General features: G+C 38.2%; 1 protein-coding gene across 2 annotated transcripts in view; it reads right to left on the reverse strand.

Moving 5' to 3' along the window:
- Nucleotides 1-22,462, reverse strand: part of PPP2R3A (protein phosphatase 2 regulatory subunit B''alpha) — a 164,785-nt gene that overhangs the window by 77,415 nt on the left and 64,908 nt on the right. For both annotated transcript variants that reach the window (XM_007457542.1, XM_007457543.1), the window contains exons 5-7: nt 12,532-12,606; nt 4,772-4,858; nt 588-744 (exon numbers count right to left, since the gene is read on the reverse strand). In XM_007457542.1, coding sequence (XP_007457604.1) covers nt 588-744; nt 4,772-4,858; nt 12,532-12,606 — 319 coding nt within the window. The remainder of the gene's footprint in view (nt 1-587; nt 745-4,771; nt 4,859-12,531; nt 12,607-22,462) is intronic.

Here is a 22,462-nt window from a genome sequence, read left to right on the forward strand (position 1 = left end):
TAAGGATATTCAATCAGCAGGAAACAGATTCTAAGTTTACTACTAATCAAAATGAAGTAAGAAGGGTAATATCATATAATATGTAATTTTTTGTTTTCTGACAAAAGAACGCACACAAAATTCACCTGCAGAGAAAATACCTTTTCTAGAACTAAATTCCAGTAAAGGTTTTATGAATGCTTGAAAACACTGGCAAGTTAGAAACATCATTTTCATCCTTGGTTGTTTATAAATACTGTAAAATGAGAATTTATAAAGGTGTATATATATTCTCTTTCAAAGAAACTTTACATAAATGTGGTTCTTACTCAGTTCATCATCAGAAAATAAGCATCACTATAAAGACTCACCCATTCATCAAAACTAAGACTCTAATTTCTTACTTACCTCCAAACCCCTTCTCCTAAACTTGGTTTCTAAATAAAAAATTAGTACCTTCACTCATTTCTACTTAAAAATTCTTGGCCCTTTCAAGAGGACTTGATTAGATACAGAATTTAAGAAATGGGAATTCCCCATAATGAGTGATCACAATTTAACCCTTGCCTTCTTCAAATAGTAAAGTCAACATCCATAGAAACACTCACCCTGGTCATTGTATCGAGACAGATCGGCCTGGCTGACGTAGAGGTCATGATCACTATCTAGTTCCCAGAATTTACAATAAATAACATAGAAGTGTTCATAGGAGAAATAATCTGTGATTTGGTTTATATCTTCCTCTTCTTCCAAAAGCGCTAGAGTCTGAAATGGTATGAATAGAAGGATTAATTTATTTTAAAAATATGAAGACCCAGCTTTGGCCATTATGCAGATTCTAGTTTTTACTCTAAACTGAATTAAAAATTTTGGTTTTGGTACCAAACCAGGAAATTTAGTAGGCAACCTCATCCTACCTTTTAATCAATTGATCAACCTATATGCATTTACGTGCTCTGTAATATTCTTAGCAAAGACTTAGATGCTACGGAGGATTTAAAAGCAGGGAAAGGGAAGAGCTATCATCAAGGGGACTGCAGCCTATCAGAGGTCCCCAGACTAGCAAGCACAGGACAATCAGACAACAGACTTTTAATTACATGGCCATAAACTCACATTGCTTTTAACTTTTCAAAGTTATGAAGACTGATCTTCTATCTATTCTATTATGAAGAGTGGGCATCCACATGAAGGGTTTGGTTTTGTAATGGCATCAAGTTTACTATAAAGGTGACTTATTTATACCATTGTGATAGTGTGGGAGTAGCCTGGCATAGAAGGCATGGAGGGTAGAGCTGCAGGGCCCTGAGCTGGAAATAAGCCTGTGTCTCCCCTGACTCACTGTGTGCCCCTAGGGAAAACACCAGAAACAGTGATTTTTGAGCCCAGAATTCTTATAATAAGCCAAATTATCATATAAGTGGGCAGATAAATGAAGATGTTTTTAGAAAGAGTCAGAGAAAAGATAAACCATAAGGAAACTTAGGAAATAGAAAAAACAAAGTGAGACGACAGAAATAAAACCAGATATATCAACAGTCACAACAAAGGTAAATGAGTTAAATCTCCCTATTAAAAGATTTTCAGATTGAGAATAAAACCTAAACCCAAAAAGCAGATCTAGGTATATGCTGTCCATAAGAGAGAAGTCTGAAGTAAAATTTAAAAGGAAGGTTAAAACATGTACTAGCTAAATCTTAAAAAGAAAATAAAATGGAATTTTGGATTTCCAGTATTTACATTTTAGAAAATAATTTTTATCAAAGTAACAGTCTTGTATTACGAAATAGTCATCTTTCTTATAATGTTTTTCACCTTGAATTCCAAATTATGGTAAAAGCCACTCAATGAAAGATTTTGCAGCCAGTAAAAATTATAAAGTCTATATAGAAACAAAAGGGAAATCATGACATGGTAAGTGCAAAATACAGGATATAAGATTGTACACATTAAGAACTATATTAAATTCTAAAATCCAAATATGCATACGAATGAGACTAGATGAACACATACTATTAGTTTTATTAGGGTGGTAAAATATGCTTTTTCTTCTGTTTTCCAAACTTGCTTGTAATATTTTTTTTTTATAAAATGCTCTTTAATGTGTATAAAGCAGAATATGTACAATAAAACAAATATCTTGAGAAGCAGGGAGCTCTCATTTTCATCTACTGGACTGTCATAAAATGAAAAAAATGAATAACTTCTGCTGTTGGTGAGTATGTAAATTTAAGTATGAACTAGTGCAGGCATTTAGAAGGGTAACTTGGCAGGATCTATCAAATTAAAAATGCACATGCCATTTGATCCAGGATTTTCCCTCCACTACTCTATTTTAGAGAAATTCTTACTCATATATACACAAGAGGGAAGTATAAGGATGTTCACTGCATTATTTTAATAGGGAACTAATGAAAGCGACTTGAACATCTTCAGTAGAGAAGTATGTAATTACAGTACAGCCATGCCAGATTATGCAACAGTTAAAAGAAAGATAGATTTATATGAATGGAAATGAAAAAACATCAAGACATACTGTTAAGTTAAAAAAAGTTAACAGAATAATAAGTATGGTCTCACATATTAAAAATAATTCAAAAAAGCAACCACACAGAACAAAACTATATACTCCACACATACAATATATACTCTACACACACACACACACACACACACACACACACACACACACACACACACACACACAGAGGAATAAAACCACAGATAATAGGGGTTCCCTCTGGTAAAGGGAGTGAAATGGTAGGGTGAAGAGATAATAATCTCTGCTTATTATTCTATATATGTTATTTGAATATTTTATGAGCATACCTTCATGTACTAAGAGGAAGACTAAGGAGAGGGCTAGGGAAGAAAATAGAGGGAAGCAGAACACTTGAGTTCTATTTCCAGTTCAACCACTTATTTTGCTGTGTGATCTTATCCAAGTCATTCAACCATATGAATTTTATCATCAGTAAAAAAAATATGGATTATAATAATGATCTAGAAATACAAAACTCTAATGTGCTTCAGGAATGTGAGGATTATCATTTTTTAAAAATTAATTAATTATTTTTGGCTGCATCAGGTCTTTGTTGCTGCACGTGGGCTTTCTCTAGTTGTGGGTAGTGGGGGCTACTCTTTGTTGCAGTGTGTGAGCTTCTCTCACTGCAGAGCACAGGGTCTAGGCGTGCGGGCTTCAGTAGTTGTGGCTCACGGGGCTCTAGAGAGCAGGCTCAGTAGTTGTGGTGCACGGGCTTAGTTGCTCTGCGGCATGTGGGATTCTCCCGGACCAGGGCTCAAACCCATGTCCCCTGCATTGGCAGGCAGATTCTTAACCACTGCACCACCAGGGAAGCCCCTCTCATTCTTAAGGTGTAAGGCCTTTTTTTTTAAAAGTATTTATTTATTTATTTTTAACATCTTTATTGGGGTATAATTGCTTTACAATGGTGTTAGTTTCTGCTTTATAACAGAGTGAATCAGTTATATATTTACATATGTTCCCATATCTCTTCCCTCTTTGTCCCCCTCCCTCCCACCCTCCCTATCCCACCCCTCCAGGCAGCCACAAAGCACCGAGCCGGTATCCCTATGCCATGCGGCTGCTTCCCACTGGCTATCTACCTTACGTTTGTTAGTATATATATGTCCATGTCTCTCTCTCGCCCTATCACAGCTCACCCTTCCTCCTCCCCATATCCTCAAGTCTGTTCTCCAGTAGTAGGTCTGTGTCTTTATTCCTGTGTAAGGCCTTTTTAATGGAATTCTTGCCATCTCAACCCATACCACATTACCTCTTGAGAGCCCAGGCAGACACCAGGTGTTCAGTAAATATTAATAATGACCGTGATGATGACTTTTCATTTATTAGAATAAAAAGTGTTTGCATATTTATTATGGATTGCTAATTTTGCCAAGTCTTCATTACTTTGTCTGTCCCAGATGAAGATGGGAAAAACAGAGTGTAAATAAGGTTGTATTATTTGCTTAAGCTTCATTTAGTATGATTTACTTTAAATATTTCATTTCCTTTCAAGTGTGACCAATTCTACTTTCTTCAGGTTAATAGAAGAGCTTGAACAATCAGGCATGAAGATTGCCTCGGTTAAAGGCTCTCACTAGTGGTCAATACTTTCTCATTTGGTAAAATAAATAAAATAATTGAATGAAATGCATTCTTTCTTAAAAGGAATTTTTAGTATTTTTCTCTAGCAGGAGATGGATAAAGAGTCACTGCTAAAAGGAACAAGTTGAAATTCCTCCATTTCTTTTGGAAGGCCCTTCCCAACCTGGCCCTGTCTCACACCTCAGGCCTCATCACTGGTCACTCTCCTTGAAGCCTGTGGCCACTTAAGACTGTTCTGCAGTTCATGAACGGGACACTTTCATGCTTCTGGGCCTTTTTTTATGCTGCTTCCTCTGTCTGGAATCCCCTTTTCTTTTGATTTCTTTATCTTGGTAAACTCCTGATATCTCTAAGGTCAAGATCACATGCCAGTCCTACTGTGAAGCCTTCACTGCATGTTTATGATACATTTCTGTGGAAGTTTTCAAGTCAGGTGTGGCTGTCTGTGCCCTTTTCTCTTTTGTTCCACAGTGCATGCCCTGATGCAAAAATTTCTTGTTTTTCATCTTTGTTCCCCCAACACATTCCAGGTGTCTGATAACTGCTTAATGACTGAAAGTAATGACAGGGCTTTGCACATAATAAGCACTCAAATATTTGTTAAATGAAGTAAGATTATTATTTAAATTGCTCCTTATATATGAATTTCAATGAGAGGCATACTTGCAAAAAGTTGCTTTTTCTTATCTCTGTTGCAGTAATTTTTCCACTCCAAGATCTGTTGACTGTGTAGAATATTCTCTGAATAACCTGGTTCCAAAAGGAAAACAAAACCAAATACAAACATTAAAGATATCTATTACTTTATCAAAGCCCATCTTATGAACATTCTTTGAACCAAGCTAAGTTTTGGCCTTTTGATTATATCAAGTGTAATTTCTAGTAAAAATTAATACTATATTAAAAAAAGTCTATATCCATATAGTTTGCATCTGCCCTTATGATTCTAAGAATAAAAAAATTCTTTGCTCACAAGTCAGCATTTCCCAGGTGCCTACATGTCACTTTCATTTTTACCTCTCATACAGGGATTCAAGTAGTGCTTATTAGGCTAGATGTTTCTGGAAGGCATATGAGGTGGGAAATCTGCACTGGGGTGGCTTAACAATTACTGGGTCAGAAGAATGGCTGCCAACATGGTATGATTCAAGAGGGCATATTCTGGTTATTATAGTCTTATCCATTGGAGTTTTGAAGACTTCTGAACTCTCTCTGGAAACTCAGATACATCTGGGAGAGTTTATATCCCGAGTCCTTATTTAGGCATGAACAGTTTTGTTACTAACTAGTGTTTTAATAAGTTTAACAAAGGTGAAACTCTGGAGAAGACCCTGGACAAGATGGGAGAGAAAGCGGATGGGTAGCAAAGTTGTCTGAAATTGAGGATGTATGTACTGTTGTGTAGGGGAGGACTGGAGAAGGAAGACAGGCTGCAGTCCTGGAGGTAGGAGGCCACAGTGCATTCTTAACAATTTTACCTGGGGTTATTCCCACCCATTTAATTTGCACTTGACCTATTAGGGTTTTTTTCTTTTCTTCTTCGAAAGGAAGCAAGGGTGAGAAGAGCAATTAAGCAGCTTTTTTGGTACTTTGGCTTTAGTTTTGATTAACTAATGATATGGAAATCCTGTATCCTTGGTGGTTTTTATCATAGAAGAGGTTAGATCACCTTTTTAGGCTATTTTAGTCCAAGAAGAACAAAAAAGAGAAGACATTTGGACATCTATCCTAAGAGTAGGCCTAATGAGGAACCAAACCACTATTCTGTTTCTGGATTCCTTATCAAAGAGAGTGATTCCCAAAAATAACAGGAAAAAAGTAGCCTCAGGATGAAGGTCCAGACTTGTGCTGCCCAGCACGCCTCACCCCATCTCGCTACCAGTGCTAACTCCTCCTGACCCTTCAGCATCTAGCTCAGTTACCAACTCCATAGGAAGCCCCAGCACAGGCACTTGGGTCGAGCTGTCTTCTGTGCTCCTGATGTCACCTGAGTCTCCTTCGGTCATCCTGTGGTTATATTCTCAACACAGGTACACCTGATTGTCATCACCTCCAAATTCTAAGGAAGCTGATCTCTTTTCACTTGCATCCCAGTGCCTGATATGTTGCTCTGCCTATATCAGGTAGTCAATAACTGCATGATAATTTAAAGAACTGAGGTATAATTAACATACATTATATTAGTTTTAGGTGTACAACATAATGATTTGATATTTGTATATATTGTGAAACAATTGCCACAATAAGTCTAGTGAACATCCATTTCCACGGTCACAGAATTTTTTTCTTGTGATGAGAACTTTTAAGATTTACTTTCTTAGTAACTTTCAAATATTCAGTACAGTATTATGAACTATAGTCACCATGATGTAAATTACATCCCCATGACTAATTTATTTTACAACTGGAAGTTTATACCGTTTGATTCCCTTCACCCATTTTGCCTTCTCCCCACCCCCTGTCTCTGGCAGCTCCCAATCTGTTCTCTGTGTTTGTGAGCGTTCTTTTTTTTTTTTTTAAGATTTATATCATAAAGTATTTGTCTTTCTCTCACTTATTTCACTTAGCATAATGCCCTCAAGATCCATCCATGGTGTTGCAAATGGCAGGATTTCACTCTTTTTTTATGGCTGAGCAACATTCCATTGTATTCCACATCTTCTTTATCCATTCATCTGTAGATGAACACTGAGGTTGTTTCCATTTATTGGCTATTGTAAATAATGACACAGTAACACAGGGGTGCATGTATCTTTTCAAGTTACTGTTCCCGTTTCCTTTGGATAAATACCCAGAAGCAGAATTGCTGGATCATACAGTAATACTATTTTAATTTTTTTGAGGAACCTCCATTGGCTACACCAATTTACATTCCCACCAAGAATGCACATGAGTTCCCTTTTTTCCACAGCCTTGTTATTTCTTGTCTTTTTGATGATAGCCATTCTAACAAGTGTGAGGTGATATCTCACTTTAGTTTTGATTTGAATTTCCCTGATTAGTAATGTTGAATATCTTTTCATGTACCTGTTGGCCATCTGTATATCTTCTTTGGAAAATTGCTTGATAAGTTAATGAGATTGGAAAGCTGTGTAACAAAAACTTTCATGTTATACTTGTGACAGAGACATATGGGTTGGATTCATAGTTAATTGAATAACTCTATCCAGAATTTTGAACAGCAGATGGATACTAACCTAGGAAAGTTCTCTAATTAATATTTTACATAAAATCAGTACTGTTGTCTATGATTTATAGATAGATTGCATATAAGAGGTACAGAAAATATAAACCAGGGAACTGTATACAAAATTATAGTGAAAGATACTACTAATGTAGTTGTGTTTACTCTTGAGGAAAAAATAAGACTACAGTATAGATGTGACCATGATCTGAATGGTTATCAGGTGGAAAAAGAAGCTGATTTGTTTTGTAGTGCATCAGAGGGTAGAAATAGAACTGGAACTACTAGAATTACTGGATAGAAATGCCCTTACTGGTTAGAAGTGCTTCAACGTAAACAAGAGTTTCCTAACATTAGCCTTATGAAGCAATGGGTTGTATGAAGTAGTGAGGTTTCTTCTCACCACAATTATTTAGGCAGAAGCTCACAGGATTCCCGTGTTAGGTGGGAGCTGTGACTAGCTGGTGTCTACAACTTCTCTACTGGCCCCAGTCACTCAGACTCTGAGTGAGGTGCTTAAGGGCAGAGAATGTGTTTTATTCAACACTGTATTTTTAGCACTAGCTTCACATAAGTTCCTATAAAATAGATGGAGGATTTTAGGCCAGAAATTATATATATGAAAATAAAAATTAAGAATATCTTTATTTTTCTTGTGGTATGCGGGCCTCTCACTGTTGTGGCCTCTCCCTTGTGGAGCACAGTCTCCGGACGCGCAGGCTCAGCAGCCATGGCTCACGGGCCCAGCCGCTCCACGGCATGTGGGATCTTCCCGGACCGGGGCACGAACCCGTGTCCCCTGCATCGGCAGGCAGACTCTCAACCACTGTGCCACCAGGGAAGCCCTAAGAATATCTTTTATCATAGTTCCATGTCTTCTCTCTCAAGTCAAAGTCAATTTCAATGCATATTATTACACCAAACTTTTCTTTGTTGCACATTATTAGATTTTTGTCCTTATTTCTTGATTTTGAATGTAAATTTATCTTAAAGTATAAGTTTCCTGTCTATCTAAATTTTGTACATATATACCCCTCAAATATTTTATATTACTTATAGAGGTACTATATAACACTTAAAATTATAAAACAATCTGTATTTATTTATTTTTTTTTTATTTATTTATTTTTTTTGCAGTACGCGGGCCTCTCACTGTTGTGGCCTCTCCGGTTGTGGAGCACAGGCTCCGGACGCACAGGCTCAGTGGCCATGGCTCACGGGCCCAGCTGCTCTGCGGCATATGGGATCCTCCCGGACCAGGGCACGAACCCGTGTCCCCTGCATCGGCAGGCGGACTCTCAACCACTGCGCCACCAGGGAAGCCCTGTATTTATTTTTATTTTATTATTTTCTTCATCTTTCGTGCTTTTGACAGAATTTTTAAAATTCATAAACATTCTGAATGTTAAGTAATTTCCTCTTTTTAGCCTCTGCTAGCCTACTTGTCTCATACTGTAATAAAATGTACCTGTATTCCATTTTCCCATAGCCTAAATCTCCTTATTCAGTGGCCCCTTACATCAGCACATTTATTGGTTTCCACACAACTGATTCAGCATTTTAGCTCATCGAGGTAGGGGCACCATCTAGTGGTGAGAGCGTGTAACTGCTGGTTCTACATTAATTACAGTTGTTTTTTTTCCCCCTAACTTTTTTGGTCTACCAGTTTTAGGTTTTTAAAAAGAAATTAATCAAAAATTTAAAAATATCAAACAAAATGTAAAAATTAATAATAGTAAGAATAACTGTTTACTATCAGTGAGAGAAATGAAATTTGATAATTTTTCACCAAGGGATCTCTAGTCAACTTGACAATTTGAATTGTAAGACAGTTTCCTTTCTTTTTCTTTGTATCTATTGAAGTGGAAACCTCTAATTCACAATTAGAGGTCACCAGGAATAGAAGTATGTGTTTGGTGGTTCTGTCAGAGTTTTTGATAAGCAGATCAAATGCAAACACAGAAATTACAGACAGATTGCTCTTTGTAGATGACTTTAATGCAGATGAACAACTCAATGCTGGAAGCCTGGCTCTTCTATTAGGCGGTGTGTGTGTTTGTGTGTGTGTGTGTGTGTGTGTGTGTGTGTGTGTGTGTGTGTGTGAGTGAATGGGTTCCTGATCCACTCTAGTTACTATGGCTCTGAAAAGTATTTCTTCATGGTCTCCTGCAGAACTTGGACTTAAACAAAACTATCTAATAAAAATGATTTCTTTCTCTGTCAAGAGGAAACGTTCTCAAGGGGAAAGATTTAAGCTATTAGTGATGAGCAGTTTCCACCAGTTTAGCCATTTTAGGAAATATCACTACCTTGTCCTCAACAATGAAAATCCTGACATTTCAGCCTGGAGTGATAGATTCAGGCCAATCAAGACACTGAATACACCACTAAGACACCATCTGAGCAAGCCACAGAAATATCTTTACTGCCAGCACCAATATCACAAAAAAGTATTTTCAATATTATCACTTATTTTAAAACCTCACATGAGTACCTCTTTCCTCAAAAGTCAGCATATGCTCATGTTATGTTTGCCATGAGCAGGGTAGAGAATGACACTTCTCTAATTTGGTTACTTCTATGCCATTAGCAACAAAATTAATTAATTTCATACTAGAAAGCTTATTTTGTATTTTTTTATAGAAAAATTCACCGTACTCTGAAATAACCTAAAACTTTCAATGACTTCATGTCATTATCTGACCAAATTTCATAATAGAAAAGGCACTGGGTAGAACAGATAACCAGTCCAATAAAATTGTTTCTAGGTATTCAGTGTGATGCTTTTTATTTGCATCTTTCTATTTTGGAGGGTAGTATGAGATTATCACAACAGTAGGTACACTTATCTCAGTACAGACAGATTCACATTCTGTATTCTCAGTTAGATCTTATTTACTACTTACATTATGATGTTTTGAGTTGCTCCATTATCATTATTTCGCAAGTATTTTACACTTTAATGACTACTACTGAGCAATGGATTCATTTTTAAAAAATTTTTTATTGGAGTATAGTTGATTTACAAAGTTGTATTAGTTTCTATTGTACAACAAAGTGAATCAGTTATACTGGATTCATTTTTGTGAACTGGGGATAAAGCACCATAATACTAACAATAAATTTAAGAAATGTAAACAATATGCAAATGCCACACAAATATGTCAGCAGCAATAATTAATTGGATCCTGTTAATTGACCTATGTAGTTCTTTTTGTTCAACGACTAACATACTAGCATTTCTCAGAAAATGTGAATTATATGCGAACAAAGTGGTTTCATGGCTTTGTACTCTTCCTAAAACTTCCTGGGGGCCACTTGCTAGATGACTACAGACCATCATAGGTCCAGCGATCATACTTCAATAAATACCAAACTAGAAAGTGTATAGAAGGAAAATTTATCTCTTTTATAATTCTGTTCTTTAATATCTTTTCTAAGAACAAATTCCAATAAAAGGTTCCTCTGTAGACAGCATTTTCTGAATTGATAGAAGGTTGGACTAGATTATCTTTAAGATCTTTTCTAATTCTTGAGATTCTAATATACTATAAATACATCCTTAGTTTATAGAACAGCCAGCAATCAGAACCCAATAATTCCTATTGGAATTGAAACCAGGGTTATGTATAGAATTCTTAAGCATGAATAACTTCACTTATTCACTCAATAAATACTTACTGTGTATCTATAATGTGCCAGGCACTATTCTAGGTATTGGAGATATAGCAACATCTAAATATAGACAAAGTCCCTCCTCTCATGGAGTTTATGTTAGAGAGAAGGAGATGGACAATAAACAAAAATTTACATATCAGTGATATAGGCGCTAAGAAGGAAAATAAAGCAGAACAAAGGAACAGAAGTGTAGAGGGAGGGGACAGGAAGAAGAAGGTTGAAGGAGGCAGAGGGTGATCAGGGAAGGTCTCACTAAGAAGGGAATATCTGAGCACACATCTGGATGAAGTGAGGGAGTGAGTCTTGTGGAAATCTGTAGGAAGAGCATTCCAGGCAGAGGAAAGAGTCAGAACAAAGCACCTGAGGCAGAAGCAGGTTTGGTCTGTTCCAGGAACAGAAAGGAGGCAGGCCGCTGTTGCTGAAGCAGGGTGATGAGATGGGGAAACACTGGAGGGTCTGAGCAGAGGAGTGACATGGTCTGACTTATATTTTCAAAGGATAACTCTGCTTTGTGGAGACTAGACTGTTGGGCAATGAGGGTGTAAGTAGGGAGACCAATTAGAAGGAATCCATGTGAAACACAAGGATGAGTGGCTGGGCCAGGGTGATTCTAGTGGAGGTAGTTTAGTAGAGTGTTGTGGTTAACAGGCAAAAATAACTTCTGAGATAGTCTTGGATGACAGTGACACCTTATGGTTCAAATAAAGTCTTATAAAGTTTTATGACAGAAGACAATCAATGTAAAAGCAAATAATGAAGTTCCTACAGTAGAAAAAGAATGGTAGTATTCTGTAACTCAACAGAAACCAACAAATTCATAGCCAACAAAAAGTGCCCTAAGAATGAGAGGGCCTTCCTCAGAGGAGACTGTCCTATTTACCAGAGGCAGGGATCATCTCCCCCGGGTATGGCTGTGAATGTGAGGTGTGCCCTGAGGTTGGTTCAGCTGTGGAGTTCTTCCAAAGATAATTTAGAAGCTAGGGCAGAGAATGCCTGTTGTGGCTGCAGTGTGAGCTGTAGGCCTGTGTGCTCTCACTCATACTGCATGCCCTGCCTGTGACTGACCCAATGAGGCTGTGCATGAGAAATATGGAATGAGAACACCCCACAAAATAGGAAATTGTGATCATCTTATTTTAAATTCTTACATGATTTGTTTTCTGATTACACACAATCTATTTTTCATTATCATTTCAGTTCTAACTTTGAGGTACTATAGATACATCTTTTTTTGGAAAAGGCTGTTGAAAGTTCTTTTCAGTATTATTTGCAAATGCTAAAGATCAACTGGGTATCAATATTAATGATACAGCAAAAGGTATACCTCATAATGCCAGACAAAATGAGCATATCACTTAAATTTTATATACAAGAGACCTCTTAAGCACTGGACACATATAAGAAGGCAAATAGATAGAAATAATTAATTCAATTTTACTTCCTTCCACTTAAAATAATCATTATAGCCCATTTTGCGTAAAGATCTGAAAGCCTGGACACCAGATAATGACAAAAAGGAGACTTATAGAGTTATATTAAGACAAAAAGGGACTCGGCCTACCGTGGTGATGTAGCGGGAGTGGAATTCTGGAGCATCTTTCAGGAACGTGAGGCCAGGATGTGTATCTACCACATCCTGAAAAAGAGCAAAACCAAACCAAGTTAACAAACATACCCCAAAAAACCTCAAGACACCTACAGAATTTTTTTCCCTCTTGTAGAATACTTGCCAGTTGAGCAAACTCGCTGTTTCAGAATACTGAACAATGTACTTAAAATTTAATTAGTACTTTATTAAATTCAAATATTTCACAAGCATACTTATGTGTGTTTTTGCACAGTATATGTCAATAAAAAGTTAAAATTTTATTTTAATTTAGCTATATTTGGTGATTTATGAATCAAATGTCTTACAGGTACATACTGTAATTCTAACATGCATGATCCCACAGATCTTGGTAGGGATTGCTAAGTGAAATTTACACAGAAAGGATGACAGACACAAGCCCACTAGAACAATTCTTTCTCAAACTACAGACATGGGAAAGTTTTGGGGAAAAAAATAGCCTTGTAGCCAAAGAGCTTTAAATCTATGTTAAGTTGTATGAACCAGCTAATGTTCATCAAAATAACTGTGTTGACAAATTTGTTTTCCAATTTAGGATTTTATTTATTTTAAAATCTGATATTTTATTCTCATGGAAGACTATTAGAATATTAAATCCTTGAAATACTGTTTTTTATTTTCTAATTAGGTTTTAAAAGCACTTTGAATGAGCCTAGAGAACCTAATGGAGATAATTACTGTTAATAACCAGAGGCAACAGCAATGCTAACATAATCTATTAATTGGCTAGTCATGAATGGAGAGACATCAGTTATATCTCTTTCCTTTGTTTCTTCAGAGCAGTTAGCTATTCATACCTACCAATACAGTCTAAAACCAATGTACCTTAATATTTCTTTAAATTTTATTTGGAAATAATTTTAGACTTACAGAAAATTGCAAAAATTTTATAGAGAGATTTCCTACGTCTTTCTCCCAGCTTCCCATAATGATAACAACTTATAAACCATAGTACAATTATCAAAACTAGGAAATGAACATTGATGTAATACTAAACTACAGACCTTATTCAAAAATTTCCAGGGCTTCCCTGGTGGCGCAGTGCTTGAGAGTCCGCCTGCCAATGCAGGAGACGCGGGTTCGTGCCCCGTTTCGGGAAGATCCCACATGCCGCGGAGCGGCTGGGCCCGTGAGCCATGGCCGCTGAGCCTGCGCGTCCGGAGCCTGTGCTCCGCAAATGGGAGAGGCCACAGCAGTGAGAGGCCCGCATAACGCAAGGAAAAAAAAAAAAAAAAAAAAAAAATTTCCAGCTTTTCCCCTAATACGTTTTTTCTGTTCCAGGATCCTAACTGCATTAGTTCTTGTGTCTCATTGGTCTCTCGCAATCTGTGGCAGTTCTTCAGTCTTTCCTTTTATTTCACGATTCTGACACTTTATGAGTTCTGGTTAGTTATTCTGTAGAATGTCTCTCAATGTGGTGTTGTCTGGTATTTTCTCATCATTAAAGTTACACACTTTTAATGGGTATACCACAGAAGTGATGTTGTGTCCTTTTCAGTCTTACAAAGAGTATGTGATGCTGATATGTCTTACAACTTGTGTTAATTTTTGAACACACTTGGTTAAAGTGGTATCTGCTGGGTTGCCACCATAAATTTATTATTACCCCTTAATAAATGATAAATATCATGGGAGAGATACTTTAAGACACTGCTAATTTCCTGTTTCTCTGAAAACGTGTGCCCACAGATTTAAGCAGCCATTGACGGAAACTGACTGTGGCCTTTATATAGTGGTGTTTACCTTATTTGTTTATTAAACATCTTTATTGGAGTATAATTGCTTTACAATGGTGTGTTAGTTTCTGCTTTATAACAAAGTGAATCAGCTATACATAAACATATATCCCCATATCTCTTCCCTCTTGCATCTTCCTCCCACCCTCCCTAACCCACCCCTCTAGGTGGTAACCAAGCACCAAGCTGATCTCCCTGTGCTATGCGGCTGCTTCCCACTAGCCATCTACTTTACATTTGGTAGTATATATAAGTCCATGCCACTCTCTTAATTCATCCCACCTTACACTTCCCCCTCCCCGTGTCCTCAAGTCCATTCTCTATGTCTGAGTCTTTATTCCTGTCCTGCCCCTAGGTTCTTCATAACCATTTTTTTAAAGATTCCATATATATGTGTTAGCATACGGTATTTGTTGTTCTCTTTCCAACTTACTTCAGCCTGTATGACAGACTCTAGGTCCATCCACCTCACTACAAATAACTCAATTTCGTTACTTTTTAAGGCTGAGTAATATTCCATTGTATGTATGTGTCACATCATCTTTATCCATTCAGCTGTTGATGGACACTTAGGTTGCTTCCATGTCCTGGTTATTGTAAATAGAGCTGCAGTGAACATTGTGGTACATGACTGTTTTTGAATTATGGTTTCCTCAGGATATATGCCCAGTAGTGGGATTGCTGGGTCATATGGTAGTCCAATTTTTGGTTTTTGTAAGGAACCTCCATACTGTTCTCCATAGTGGCTGTATCAATTTACATTCCCACCAACAGTGCAAGAGGCTTCCCTTTTCTCCACACCCTATCCAACATTTACTGTTTGTAGATTTTTTGATGAAGGCCATTCTGACTGGTGTGAGGTGACACCTCAGTGTAGTTTTGATTTGCATTTCTCTAATGAGTGATGTTGAGCATTCTTTCATGTGTTTGTTGGCAAGCTGTATATCTTCTTTGGAGAAATGTCTATTTAGGTCTTCTGCCCATTTTTGGATTGGGTTGTTTGTTTTTTTGATATTAAGTTGCATGAGCTGCTTGTAAATTTTGGAGATGAATCTTTTGTCAGTTGCTTCATTTGCAAATATTTTCTCCCACTCTGAGGGTTGTCTTTTTGTCTTGTTTATGGTATCCTTTGCTGTGCAAAAGCTTTTAAGTTTCACTAGGTCCCATTTATTTTTGTTTTTATTTCCATTTCTCTAGGAGGTGGGTCAAAAAGGAACTTGCTGTGATTTATGTCACAGTGTTCTGCCTATGTTTTCCTCTAAGAGTTTTATAGTGTCTGGCTTTACATTTATGTTTTTTTTTTTTTTGCGGTACACGGGCCACTCACTGTTGTGGCCTCTCCCATTGCGGAGCACAGGCTCCGGACGCACAGGTTCAGCGGCCATGGCTCACGGGCCCAGCCACTCCGCAGCATGTGGGATCCTCCTGGACTGGGGCACGAACCTGTGTCCCCTGCATCGGCAGGTGGACTCTCAACCACTACACCACCAGGGAAGCCCCACATTTATGTCTTTAATCCATTTTGAGTTTATTTTTGTGTATGGCATTAGGGAGTGTCCTAATTTCATTCATTTACATGTAGCTGTCCAGTTTTCCCAGGACCACTTACTGAAGAAGCTATCTTTTCTCCATTGTATATTCTTGCCTCCTTTATCAAAAATAAGGTGACAATACGTGAGTGGGTTTGTCTCTGGGCTTTCTATCCTGTTCCATTGACCTGTACTTCTGTTTTTGTGCCAGTATCATACTGTCTTGATTACTGTAGCTTTGTAGTATAGTCTGAAGTCAGGGAGCCTGATTCCTCCAGCTCCGATTTTCTTTCTCAAGATTGCTTTGGCTGTTCGGGGTCTTTTGTGTTTCCATACAAATTGTAAAATTTTTTGTGCTAGTTCTGTGAAAAATGCCATTGGTAGTTTGATAGGGATTGCACTGAATCTGTAGATTGTTTTGGGTATTATAGTCATTTTCACAATGTTGATTCTTCCAATCTAAGAACATGGTATACCTCTCCATCTGTTTCTAGCATCTTTAATTTCTTTCATCAGTGTCTTATAGTTTTCTGCATATAGGTCTTTTGTCTCCTTAGGTAGGTTTATTCCTGGGTATTTTATTCTTTTTGTTGCAATGGTAAATGGGAGTGTTTCCTTAATTTCTCTTTCAAATTTTTCATCATTAGTGTATAGGAATGCAAGAGATTTCTGTGCATTAATTTTGTATCCTGCTACTTTACCAAATTCATTGATTAGCTCTAGTAGTCTTCTGGTAGCATTCTCTATGTATAGTATCATGTCATCTGCAAACAGTGACAGCTTTACTTCTTTTCCAATTTGGATTCCTTTTATTTCTTTTTCTTCTCTGATTGCTGTGGCTAAAACTTCCAAAACTATGTTGAATAACAGTGGTGAGAGTGGGCACCCTTGTCTTTTTCCTGATCTTAGTGGAAATGATTTCAGTTTTTCACCATTGATTATGATGCTGGCTGTGGGTTTGTCATATATGGCCTTCAAAATGTTGAGATAAGTTCCCTCTATGCCTACTTTCTGGAGAGTTTTTTTTATCATAAATGGGTGTTGAATTTTGACGAAAGCTTTTTCTGCCTCTATTGAGATGATCATATGGTTTTTATTCTTCAATTTGTTAATATGGTGTGTCACATTGATTGATGTGCGTATATTGAAGAATTCTTGCATTCCTGGGATAAACCCCACTTGATCATGGTGTATGATCCATTTAATGGGCTGCTGGATTCTGTTTGGTAGTATTTTGTTGAGGATTTTTGCATCTGTGTTCATCAGTGCTATTGGCCTGTAGTTTTCTTTCTTTGTGATATCTCTGTCTGGTTTTGGTATCAGGGCGATGGTGGCCTCATAGAATGAGTTGGGGAGTGTACCTCCCTCTGCTATATTTTGGAAGAGTTTGAGAAGGATAGGTGTTAGTTCATCTCTAAATGTCTGAAAGAATTCACCTGTGAAGCCAATTGGTCCTGTGCTTTTGTTTGTTGGAAGATTTTTAATCACATTTTCAATTTCAGTGCTTGTGACTGGTCTGTTTATATTTTCTATTTCTTCCTGATTCAGTCTTGGCAGGTTGTGCATTTCTAAGAATTTGTCCATTTTTCCAGGTTGTCCATTTTATTGGCATAGAGTTGCTTGTAGTAATCTCTCATGATCTTTTGTATTTCTGCAGTGTCAGTTGTTACTTCTCCTTTTTCATTTCTAATTCTATTGATTTGAGCCTTCTCCCTTTTTTTCTTGATGAGTCTGGCTAATGGTTTATCAATTTTGTTTATCTTCTCAAAGAACCAGCTTTTAGTTTTATTGATTTTTGCTACTCGTTTCTTTGTTTCTATTTCATATATTTCTCCTCTGAACTTTATGTTTTCTTTCCATCTACTAATTTTGGGTTTTGTCTGTTCTTCTTTCTCTTGTTCCTTTAGGTGTAAGGTTAGTTTATTTGAGATTTTTATTGTTTCTTGAGGTAGGCTTGTATTGCTATAAACTTCCCTCTTAGAACTGCTTTTGCTGCATCCCATAGGTTTTGGATCATCATGTTTTTGTTGTCATTTGCCTCTAGAATTTTTTTGATTTCCTCTTTGATTTATACAGTGATCTCTTGGTTATTTAGTAACATACTGTTTAGCCTCCATGTGTTTTTGAATTTTACGTTTGTTTTCCCTTTAACTGATTTCTAATCTCATGGTGCTGTGGTCGGAAAAGATGCTTGATATGATTTCAATTTTCTTAAATTCACTGAGGCTTGATTTGTGACCCAAGATGTGATCTATCCTGGAGAATGTTCCATGTGCACTTGAGAAGAAAGCGTAATCTGCTGTTTTCTGATGGAATGTCCTATAAATATAAATTAAGTCTAGCTTGTTTAATGTGTCATTTAAAGCTTGTGTTTCCTTATTAGTTTTCTGTTTGGATGATCTCTCCATTGGTGTAAGTGAGGTGGTAAAGTCCCCCACTATTATTGTGTTACTGTCGATTTTCTCTTTTATAGCTGTTAGCAGTTGCCTTATGTATCGAGGTGCTCCTATGTTGGGTGCATATATATTTATGATTGTTATATATTCTTCTTGGATTGATCCCTTGATCATTATGTAGTGTCCTTCCTTGTCTTTTGTAACATTCTTTATTTTAAAGTCTATTTTATCTGATATGAGTATTGCTACTCCAGCTTTCTTTTGATTTCCATTTGCATGGCATATCTTTTTCCATCCCCTCACTCTCAGTCTGTATGTGTCCCTAGGTCTGAAGTGGGTCTCTTGTAGACAGCATGTATACGGGTCTGCTTTTTGTAACCATTCAGCCAGTCTATGTGTTTTGGTGGGAGCATTTACTCCAGTTACATTTAAGGTAACTATCAATATGTATGTTTCTATTACCATTTTCTTAATTGTTTTGGGTTTGTTATTGTAGGTCTTTTCCTTCTCTTGTGTTTCCTGTCTAAGAGAAGTTCCTTTAGCATTTGTTGTAAAGCTGTTTGGTGCTGCTGAAATCTCTTAACTTTTGCTTGTCTGTAAAGGTTTTAATTTCTCCATCGAATCTGAATGAGATCCTTGTTGGGTAGAGTAATCTTGCTTGTAGCTTTTTCTCCTTCATCACTTGAACTATGTCCTGACACTCCTTTCTGGCTTGCAGCGTTTCTGCTGAAAGATCAACTGTTAACCTTATTGGGATTCCCTTACATGTTATTTGTTGTTTTTCCGTTGCTGCTTTTAATATTTTTTCTTTGTATTTAATTTTTGATAGTCTGATTAATATGTGTCTTGGTGTGTTTCTCCTTGGATTTATCCTGTATGGGACCCTCTGTGCTTCCTGGACTTCATTAACTATTTCCTTTCCCATATTAGGGAAGTTTTCAACTATAATCTCTCCTAATATTTTCTCAATCCTTTTCTCTTTTTCTTCTTCTTCTAGGACCCCTATAGTTCGAATGTTGGTGAGTTTAATGTTGTCCCAAAGGTCTCTGAGACTGTCCTCAATTCTTTTCATTATTTTTTCTTTATTCTGCTCTGCAGTAGTTATTTCCACTATTTTATCTTCCAGGTCATGTATCCATTCTTCTGCCTCAGTTATTCTGCTATTGACTCATTCTAGAGAATTTAAGTTTCATTTATTGTGTTGTTCATCATTGTTTCTTTACTCTTTAGTTCTTCTAGGTCCTTGTTAAACGTTTCTTGTATTTTCTCTATTCTATTTCCAAGATTTTGGATCATGTTTACTATCATTATTCTGAATTCTTTTTCAGGTAGACTGCCTATTTCTTCTTCATTTGTTTGGTCTGGTGGGATTTTACCTTGCTCCTTCATCTGCTGTGGGTTTTGCTGCCTTCTCATTTTGCTTAACTCACTGTGTTCGGGGTCTCCTTTTCACAGGCTGCAGGTTCGTAGTTCCTGTTGTTTTTGGTATCTGCCTCCAGTGGCTAAGGGTGGTTCAGTGGGTTGTGTAGGCTTCCTGGTGGAGGGTACTAGTGCCTGTGTTCTGCTGGATGAGGCTGGATCTTGTCTTTCTGGTGGGCAGGTCCGCATCTGGTGGTGTGTTTTGGCACGTCTGTAACCTTATTATGATTTTAGGCAGCCTCTGTGCTAATGGGTGGGGTTGTGTTCCTGTCTTGCTAGTTGTTTGGCATAGGGTGCCCATCACTGTAGCTTGCTGGTCGTTGAGTGGAGCTGGGTCTTAGCGTTGAGATGGAGATCTCTGGGCAAGCTTTCGCCATTTGATATTATGTGGAGATGGGAGGTCTCTGGTGGACCAATGCCCTGAACTTGGCTCTCCCACCTCAGAGGCACAGGCCTGACACCTGGCCAGGGCACCAAGACCCTGTCAGACACACGGCTCAGAAGAAAAGGGATAAAAAAAGAAAGAAAGAAAAAAAGAGAAAAAAAAGAAATACAATAAAGTTATTAAAATAAAAAATTATTAAAAATAAAAAAATAAAAAATAAATGAAAAAAAGAAAAAGAAATAAAAGGAAGAGAGCAACCAAACCAAAAAACAAATCCACCAATGATAACAAGTGCTAAAAATTATACTAAAAAAAAAGAGAAAACGGACAGACAGAACCCTAGGACAAATGGTAAAAGCAAAGCTATACAGACAAAATCACACACAGAAGCATACACATACACACTCACAATAAGAGAAAAAGGAAAAAAATATATATATCGTTGCTCCCAAAGTCCACTGCCTCAATTTTGGGATGATTCGTTGTCTATTCAGGTATTCCACAGATGCAGGGTACATCAAGTTGATTGTGGAGATTTAATCCACTGCTCCTGAGGCTGCTGGGAGAAACTTCCCTTTCTCTTCTTTGTTCACACAGCTCCTGGGGTTCAGCTTTGGATTTGCCCCACCTGTGTGTAGGTCTCCTGAGGGCATCTGTTCCTGCCCAGACAGGACAGGGTTAAAAGTAGCAGCTGATTAGGGGTCTCTGGCTCATTCAGGCCGGGGGGAGGGAGGGGTACAGAATGCAGGGTGAGCCTGCGGCAACAGAGGCCAGAATGACGTTGCAACAGTCTGAGGTGCGCCGTGTGTTCTCCCTGGGAAGTTGTCCCTCCATCACTGGACCCTGGCAGTGGCGGGCTGCACAGGCTCCCCAGAAGGGAGGTGTGGAGAGTGACCTGTGCTTGCACACAGGCTTCTTGGTGGCGGCAGCAGAAGCCCTAGCATCTCATGCCCGTCTCTGGTGTCTGTGCTGATGGCTGCAGCTTGCGCCTGTCTCTGGCACTCATCTGGGTGGTGCTCTGAATCCCCTCTCCTCGCGCACCCCGAAACAATGGTCTCTTGCCTCTTAGGCAGTTCCAGACTTTTTCCTGTACCTCCTCCTGGCTAGCTGTGGCACACTAGCCGTCTCAGACTGTTTTCATGCAGGCAACCCCAGTTCTCTCCCTGGGATCTGACCTCCAAAGCCGGAGCCTCAGCTCCCAGCCCTGCCCATCCCAGTGGGTGAGCAGACAAGCCTCTCAGGCTGGTGAGTGCTGGTCGGCAGCAATCTTCTGTGCGGAAATCTCTCTGCTTTGCCCTCTGCGCCCCCGTTGCTGTGCTCTCCTCTGTGGCTCCGAAGCTTCCCCCCTACCCACCCCCCGTCTCCACGAGTGAAGGGGCTTCCTAGTGTGTGGAAACTTTTCCTCCTTCACAGCTCCCTCCCACTGGTGCAGGTCCCGTCCCTATTCTTTCGTCTCTGTTTTTTCTTTTGCCCTACCCAGGTACGTGGGGAGTTTCTTGCCTTTTGGGAGGTCTGATGTCTTCTGCCAGCATTCAGTACGTGTTCTGTAGGAGTTGTCCCACATGTAGATGTATTTCTGATGTATTTGTGGGGAGAAAAGTGATCTCCACGTCTTACTCTTCTGTCGTCTTGAAGGTCTCCCCCTAAGTCTCCCCATTTCTTCTATAAGGAAGAGCTGTCCTTTCTCTCTGGTGTACTTATTTATTCAATTTATGAGCTAGCTTTGGTCATTGGGAACTCTTTTAAATTGGCTCCTGTGTCCTCTTGACATGCCCCATCCTTTTGTGAGCACTTCTGTATTTTTTGGTATCACAAGATGGTCCAGTCTCATCTTATATTTTCCATGCTCCAGCCCTAGAATCAACCTTTTCTCCAAGCAGACCTGATTCCTTTTACTGCAGAATGGTATTGAGAAACCAAATCTGGGGGCTGCTTGTTACTACTAGGGTGTCATTGCTAGTGGACCCTCTTGGCAGACAGAACTAGGAATATACATATGTATGTATATCAGTCCACGCATATACATATATTTCTTTCTTTTTCTATCTGTGTATATTAAAAACTATGTAATCATACAGATAACTGATTTCAATTCAATACTGCAAGGTTCATTCTTGACTTCCCCCTTTCCTTTGTAACTTTAACAGATTTGCCAACACCTACCCCATTGAGAAAGTAATTTACTAAGTAGACTACAGTATTTGTGTACAGTACCTTTTGTCTTTAGTCTTAAGAGTATCCAGTTAAAATATTCTTTCCAAGGTTACTTAGGTTAGCTCTTTCCTTATCTTCCTTTATCCTCTTGAATGTGGCTGTGTTATCCATTTGTAATACAGTTCAGCTCATTTGTTACTGTTTATATTCTATTTTGGGTTTCTTACCTACAGGTCTTGGTAGATT

Source organism: Lipotes vexillifer, unplaced genomic scaffold (genome assembly GCF_000442215.2).
Source record: "Lipotes vexillifer unplaced genomic scaffold, Lipotes_vexillifer_v1.1 scaffold86, whole genome shotgun sequence".
Lineage (NCBI taxonomy): Eukaryota > Metazoa > Chordata > Mammalia > Artiodactyla > Lipotidae > Lipotes > Lipotes vexillifer.